Below are 8,038 nucleotides of genomic sequence, written 5' to 3'. Positions count from 1 at the left end.
CACAAAGTTGGTCAATTAACTCAATAATGACAATTCCTGGGTGAAAAAGAATGTAAAATTTGATACTTTTTAAAAGGACGAAAATGTAAAAATAGCCAGGATGTAAACAGTTTCACCCTACCCATTTTCAAATGCTTTTTCTTATTTTTAATTTACATCAGGATGCATCCAATTTCATCCTCGCTCTTTTTTAAGTTTAAGACATGATGAATCCAGTTTCATTCTTGCTATTTTTTTGGTGTCCACTTCACCGATGCTAATTTTTACTTGTCAATTAGAACCATGTTTTAAATTTTTTTTGACAAGTGACCCATTTTCCGATAAAATAAAAAGACACTACTACTGAATACCAGTCTAACAGTTTAGTTAAAATGATCATGAACAATATATAAAAAGAAAAATATCTATCACGACACAGATGATTTATTCGTACATTACATATACATACACATATAAAAATAGAGACATTGATGGTCAAAATTAAAAACATACTTCATAGAGAAAATCAACAAGCAAGACTAACTAGGTCGTCCGTGGTTGAAGACGAATCGGAAACCCTTTGGGCGGCAATGGATAGGGGTTAACTTTTAACCTTTCATTAATATTGCCGGGAATCAATTTCTCCCATTTGTACCTTCTCACTACGTGGTGCAGCAAAACAAGTATTTCTACTCGAGCATACTCGTATCCAGGGCACATCCCAGCTCCTCCTCCGAATGGTACAAATGTGTACGGAGCAGGTCCTTTGCCTTGAAATCTAGACGGATCAAACTTTTCAGGATCTGGAAAATTCTCTGGATTCATGTGTGTTGAAATTCCAGTCCAATATAACTGCATCAAATAGTTGTAACTTGTAAAAATTAGCGACCCTTTATGAAGAACTTGTATAAATTTTTACCAACTTTGTTCAGTTAGCTTTTAATCTGTATTTGTTTACCTTGCGTCCTTTTGGAATGAAATATCCGGCATACGTAAAGTCTGTCAATGCCTCGGTAAAACCTCCCTGGAACGGCGGTGCAAGTCTCGGTACTTCACATATCACATTCCATGAGTATTTCATTTTGTAAATGTCATCCAAGTTTAGCAACTCTCCCGGTGATTTGGACTTGGCAACTTCGTTCTGCTCTGTTGTTAATATATGTAGTTGAATTAGAAACATATATAACCAAACTATATGCACCATATGTAAAGTTTATTGAGTACTTACCCTGTAATACCTCATTGAGGACATCCGGAAAATCAGCAAGGAACTTCATAAGGACTGTGATAACAGTACTTGTAGTGTGATAGCCAGCTGCCATAAGATAGAATCAAATCCGCAATGTATGCTGCACTCATGAACTTCTTTTTTTTCTGATTGTTATGATCATCAGTGACGTTAGCTTCATCATCTTAGATGCTTGAATTCCCGAAGGCGAGGTAATTCCGTCAGTAATTGGTACAATCCTTTGAATTGCTCGAGGCCACCAAATTGTCACGAGTTTGTATTCGTTGGAGAACAAGAATTTGTTACCAGCAGGACCATCGAGGACAGTCACAGTTTCACCGATTAATGAAGTCTTAAAGACCTTGGAAGAGTATTTACGAACCCTGTCGTAAAAGAATTTCTCTGGAAATCCTTTTAGATTTGCTCGACCATAATCCAGAGTCTCTCCGATGATAGGCCAACCTGTCGTTCCAGGAGGCTCGACTACTGTTGTTCCCTCATGCTGCTTAGTCGTTATGAGAATGGATTGCAAAAACTTGAGAGAATAAAGAGACAGCAAAAATATTAATGCAAACAGTAGAACCACAGATATCTTCAACAAAGGATCATCCATATCGAAGCTGTATAAGTATATGATGTTGTATGTATTTATGTACTTATGCGGAGTTGATCGTAGAAGAGAACTCTATTTATACATCTAGATGCATCTGCCCTTGTGGAGTATTTAATATTTTTTATGAATGAGGCTAACCCCTATGGGCTAGATTGGAGTGCTAGATTGGCCAAAAAGTGTTGCAAATCAAGAAAAAAGTGTTGGAAAAAAGTTACAGTGATAGTTGATAGTTCTCTCACCTAGCAAGTGCTCGCAGTCCAATTATCAGCGAGATTGAAACGCTGAACCGTTCGGCGCTCAAAAAGTGACATAAATGCTGAACCATTCGGCGCTCTATATATTTTACTAATTTTTGAGAGAGAATATGATGGAGTATTGGGTTAACGTAATGGTTACGTATAACTTTGGAAGTTTACCATTCATAGGAGTCTTGTATTTTAACAAACGTTGTAAAGAAGGAATTACTTTTAAAGGTCGTTACCCAGTGTGTATATAAACACACAAGTCCTGTTGTCTTGTACTTACGGAATCCTCTTAATAGAAAACATATTTCTCTTCTAAACCTAAACCCTTTCTCTAACACGTCCAAAACCTAAGTTCCAACTTGGTATCATCCTCGTTGTGATCCTCATGTCTTCTGCTGCCTCTACCGTCAGTACAATTTCAACAGTTATCTCCTCTGCCCAATCTATGATGGCTTCCTCTCACTTTTCACAGCCCCATCATATTATCACCGTCAAACTTGATGACACGAACTATTCTCTATGGCGTGCTCAATTTCTACCCTATCTTCAAGGATATGATCTTGATGGTCATGTCACAGGTGAAAAACCTTGTCCCCCAGCTACTTTACCAGATGAAACCCCTAACCCAGTCGTTGCTCCCTGGGTTAAACAGGACAAAATCCTTCTTGGCTGGATTTTCTAGTCTCTTACACCAGCTATTCTGCGCCAGGTTCATCGTCTTCCAACCTCTCGAGAAGTTTGGTCTCCTCTCGAATCTCTCTTTGCCTCCAAGTCTGATGCTCACATCCACCACCTTCAGTGTAAACTCCGTGCTTTGAAAAAGGGATCTCTCTCTATGAGAGCTTACATAGATCGTGCTCGCGATATTGTTGATAGCTTGGCTGCTGCCGATACTACTGTCACCAACTCTGAGCTCCGGCATTGTATACTTGTTGGTTTGGATTCCAACTATGATGCTATTGTTACTTCTCTTACTACCTCAATGGGAACTATGAAACTTGAGGACTTCATCACTTATTTGCTCACCTTTGAATTGCGAATGGATCAACAGACCAAAGCTCTAAACTCCCATCCTGTTGCGGCTGCATCCTCCCGGTCTTCTACAACTGCTGGACTTTTACCTACACCTGCTACCAGTTCCCGTCCGACACTTCCTTGCCAGATGTGTGACAAACCTGGTCATCTAGCTCCTCTTTGCTGGAAACGTTTCGACCGTAACTGGCGTCCTCAACCTGCTCGTCGACCACAGTCTGCTCAACAGTCCCAACAGTCCTCAACCTGGCGTCCTCAACAGTATAGTCCTCGTGATTGTGTTGCTGATACTCAACGTACAACTTCTGCTCCTTGGGTACCCGATAGTGGAGCTACTGATCATATCACACATGATCTCTCTAAGCTCCATCCTTACTCGGAGTACACGGGTCCTGATCAGATTAAGATGGGTAATGGTTCCTCTATTCCCATCTCTCATATTGGTACATCTATCTTAGATACTCCTGCTCGTAAGTTGTACCTTAAGAATACTTTGTTTGCACCTCAGATTTCTCATAATCTTTTATCAGTTTCCCGTCTCACTACTGATAATGATGTATTATTTGAGTTTCATCCCAATTTTTGTCTTGTGAAGGATCGATGCACGGGGAAGGTGCTTTTGCGCGGAAGCCGACAGTAGGGTTGGTGGTCTTTATGTTCTTGATTCTGCGACAAGTCCTGTTGATTCTGCAAAAAGTCTTGTTGTTGAACGTGCTAGTATCCAAGAATGAAACTCTAGATTATGACATCCTATGATGCGAACTGTGCGTCATGTCATATCTAAATTTTCTCTTCCTGTTTCTAGTCACACTATTAGTTTTTGTTCTTCTTGTCATGAACATCGTAGTCAAAAATTACCTTTTTCTTCTAGTACTACTGTTTATCTAAATCCTCTTGATTTGATTGTTTCGGATGTTTGGGGACCGTCTCATATCGTTTCTAATGATGGTCATCGTTATTATATAATTTTTATTGATGTTATTCTCGTTTTACATGGATGTTTCCCATTACTCATAAATCTGATGTCTATTCTGTTTTTCTTGTTTTTCAAAAACATGTTGAGAATCTTTTTGGTCGTAAAATTAAGATTTTTCAGTCAGATAATGCGCTTGAATATGGTAAGCTAACTTCCTATCTTCAGCAACAGGAGTCTTTCATCGTTTCTCCTGTTGGTGTGGTTTTAAAAGAACCTACAACTTAGACCTGCAAGTATACAGGGTCAGTTGTAGTGAGTGAGGTAAGAAGGGGTTTGTCCTCAGGGACTTGGTGTGCGTAGTTGAATCTAGGCTTTTGCTTAACTGATTTCAGAGAATTTTGGGAGTGATTGAAAGCAAAAAGCACAGCAGTGCAAAGCAGTGTGTAAGGAGCACAGATAAGACAGTGGAAGCAATGTCCAATGTTTAATAAACAAGAACATGAATGAACTAAGGGTGTAAACAGTGAGAATGAGGGAACTAAGGTTGTCGAATCCACCATTAACTCATACTATGTATTCAACTGATTATGATACTCTTGTCCTTTTAACAGGTAAGGTAGAGGTGTCAAGTCTATTACTTACCTAAGGTATTTCACCAATGGATGATTCAATCACAACTAAAATATCAATCCTAAGCACTAACTGTCTAACTAAAGCACAACTAGTCAGAGGATTCATAACAGTCTCTAAGGCATGAGTTGCAGTTCAATCAACACAATGTTATCCTAACTACAATGGATGCTTGACATACATTGTGAGAGCAGAGTATTGATGCACTGAGATGAAATCTATCATACAACATTTTAAGCATTCAAGAATCACACAAACAACATAAATAACATAGTACAAAGCTATGGTTTCATCTCAACCTTAGCTTAGTGAACTAAAACATGATCAAATTATACTACTGGATGAAACAGATGAAATAGTAAAATTACAGAACACTAAGAGCTTGGTGCTCCGGCTAGCCCGGGCATATCATATACAACAACCCAAGGTCTCAATTTATAGTTACACAAACTAACCCTAAAAATCCCCAATTTCAGAATTAGGGTTTCAAAAAAAATAAAATTAACTCTTACCTAATCTCTGAAAACACTCAATCATCTTCACCCATGCTTCTATTGCTTCTTATCGTCCAACTGCTGCTCCAATTGCGTGCTATTTCTCAACCTAATTTACTAATCTCACACGCCTAGGATTTCTGAGAAGAGGCGTGAAAAATTAGTGAATTAGGTTGTTGAAATGGTTGAGGAAGTAGGTAATGATGGTGGTAGTGATGGGTTATAGTGGTTGATGGATTTGATGGCTTTGGTGGTGGTTGGATATGGTGGTGAAGGAGTTGCAGGTGATGGCAGAGTTTTCTCTGCAGACGGTGAGGGAGAAGATGGAGTCAATAGAATTGTAGAAGGGTGCGTTTGTTTTGCGGGTATAGGTGTTAGGTGTTGTAGTGTTGAGCGGTTGTAGCAAATTCGATGTCCAGCAAAGATGATACGTTGGATGATCACATCTGAATTGAATCGAACGGCTAAGATGGAACAAGCTTGCAGCGACCATTGGATGCGTGATACAACAATTCTGACGGCTTAGATTGGAGTTAGGTACTATGATGTTTGACAAGAGCTTCAAGATTTGATGCTCGGTGATGAGGCGAACGTTGGATGATGTGATGGATCCAATCTGATGGCTCTCATGAAAAATGGGTATGGATATTGGAAATGAATTTGGGTAAGGGTTTTGGGCCTTTGGTATGCCAAGCCCATATCTTCTTTAAGGACAATTCTTCCTCTTCAAGCTCACTTCTAGTTGATCCGGCTCTTGCAAACATCATTCTTCGCTGCCTTTCTGCGGGAGTCTTTGCCGTTTCTTTGCTCTTTTCGCTCCGTGATTTAACCAGGCTTTATTTAGTACCTAAAAATGCAAAATTATTAAGAAAAGTATTTATTCTTGAAAACAACGAAAACACAGAATATGGGATAAAATGGAGCGTTAGTGCACAAATGATGAGTTAAATGCCAATAAAAAGGTGCAAATATATACAATATTTGGCACTCATCAAATACCCCCAAACCTGAATTTTACTTGTCCTCAAGTAAAACAAAACTAAGGAAACCTACCTATACCGCTGTCGATGGTATCTTGATTGCATTTAGCGAATGCAATAAGCCTTTTAAACCACTAAGTGTCCCTAGTGGACGAGTTGAAGTCTCGTGAAGGTTTGCTTAGAACGTACTTACAAAGTTCTAGGACAAAAAATAAGCTCAGATTCCATGAAATATGACATGTGCAAGACAGTAGAAGCTCACAACAAAATGGAGATGTCAATCTAGCTATCAAAGGCACAATCCTAGCACTGATAACAAATAAAGACATGTGATAAGAGTGTAAAGTGTATCTACACATGTGTAAAGAAAGATCGGATATTATGACTACTAATCACCAAGAGATAGTTTCTCAGGCTAAGAACCAAGGTCGAAATCTAGCTAGCTGTCCGGACTTTACGAGAATTTTGAATGAGTTGGAGGTATTTCACAATTACTCGCGTTGTACATCAATGGCATACACCCTTCCTTGCTTATAACACAAAAACACAAAAGATGACTCTTTACATGACTCTTATTTACATTGACTACTCTCTTTTATTTTTGGAACAAGAGAGGATGGAATTGATAAATACTTGATTTTTTTTTTTAACATGGTAACACTTTTGATACATATACTAAAGGAAACAAAAAAATTACATGACTCTTAGCAAGAGGTAGCCCTTTTTGATGCACCCAGTTAAATTCGATGGTTGTTTTTTTTAACGTAACCTCCACCTTCTATCCCAACCAACCAAAGAACAAGCTAGTCAAGTTTCGTTCAGTATTCTAAAGTGATTGGAAATCGTGACTTCCGATAGAACACCTCAAGGATGAGGCTATACATGTATTGGTAGATCGTGCGCGTGCAAGTTTCTTATCACTATGTGAATTGTGCTAGAATCAGGGTGCCTAAATATCTAGACTAAGAATCCTTATGTTTACATACATGCACAAGAGTCAACATTTCAAGGTAAATGAGCTCCATTTTTATGTTTTTTTGCGAATTTTTTATTTTTTATTTTTTGATTTTTTTTCAAAAAGAAGGAGGAGTTTAGTTTTCAATTATAGCATGTTATCAAAGTATCTACTTTTCACCCCCAAACCTAAACTAAACATTGTCCTCAATGTTTCAAAAGATAAACATGATTATAACACATACCATGAGAACGATGCTAAGTGTAGAAAAAGGAAAGAGATTACCGGATATTGGCGAAAGCAAGTTTTGAACTCCATTATTCAAGGCAAAACCCAACAGTAACTCAACTGAATTCACATTGGGTTAGCACAATATATACAAGAAACATATGATTCCACTAAACATTACCTACCAGATTATATACAAACAATTCACTATATACATATAGTCTAAAGAGTTGAGGATCAACCCAAAAGACAAAGTGTTGAAACATAGACAGTTTCAAAACACTAAAATTGGACTTAAATGGGAGTGAGAGTGAAAAACCGAATGAATCACCCCTAAACCTGAATTTTTCAACAGATTTATTTTTAAGCACAAAATCTAGCAATTTTGGGGGTTCGGAATTCACCAAGTCTAACTCAAAATGGAATTTTTGCGGGATGGGCAAAGAAATGTATTCCAATTGTGGCTCCTTAAAAGTATTGTATTTTGATGCAAAATAGTCCAAAAGGACTTGGGAGGCACACAGTTCCAATCCTAGGTTGGGAATTTTCAGAAAAGTTGGTTTAAAAGTTTTGTTACAAACCAAATCTAGGTTGGGTGGAATAATCTCAATATGCGATTTAGGTAAGAAAGTTGGTACATCTAAGTTATTTTCATGGATAAGATCAATATTACCAACACATACTTCCCCTAAATCAGAAATTGGTAAATCATGCTCACATTCATCGAACAAAACATCA

General features: G+C 38.1%; 1 protein-coding gene across 1 annotated transcript; it reads right to left on the bottom strand.

Moving 5' to 3' along the window:
- Positions 1–522: 522 nt before the first annotated feature.
- Positions 523–1,820, bottom strand: LOC113295428 (beta-amyrin 28-monooxygenase-like). Its single transcript, XM_026543769.1, has 4 exons — positions 1,401–1,820; positions 1,208–1,304; positions 938–1,125; positions 523–831 (listed from the first exon to the last, which is right to left on the bottom strand). The coding sequence occupies exons 1-4, from the start codon at positions 1,818–1,820 to the stop codon at positions 523–525; spliced, it is 1,014 nt and encodes a 337-aa protein (XP_026399554.1).
- Between the last annotated feature and the right edge of the window lie 6,218 nt (positions 1,821–8,038).

This window comes from Papaver somniferum, chromosome 7 (assembly GCF_003573695.1).
Source record: "Papaver somniferum cultivar HN1 chromosome 7, ASM357369v1, whole genome shotgun sequence".
Taxonomy (NCBI): Eukaryota; Viridiplantae; Streptophyta; class Magnoliopsida; order Ranunculales; family Papaveraceae; genus Papaver; species Papaver somniferum.
This window is presented reverse-complemented; position numbering and strand designations above follow the sequence as displayed.

What these genes read in the sequence shown, in the direction of transcription:
- LOC113295428 (XM_026543769.1), bottom strand. Translation starts at nt 1,820, where the DNA reads ATGGATGATCCTTTGTTGAAGATATCTGTGGTTCTACTGTTTGCATTA. An exon ending in CCTCGCCTTCGGGAATTCAA is followed by an intron (nt 1,305 to 1,400) that starts GCATCTAAGATG and finishes ATTTGATTCTAT; the next exon opens with CTTATGGCAGCTGGCTATCA. An exon ending in CCTCAATGAGGTATTACAGG is followed by an intron (nt 1,126 to 1,207) that starts GTAAGTACTCAA and finishes TATTAACAACAG; the next exon opens with AGCAGAACGAAGTTGCCAAG.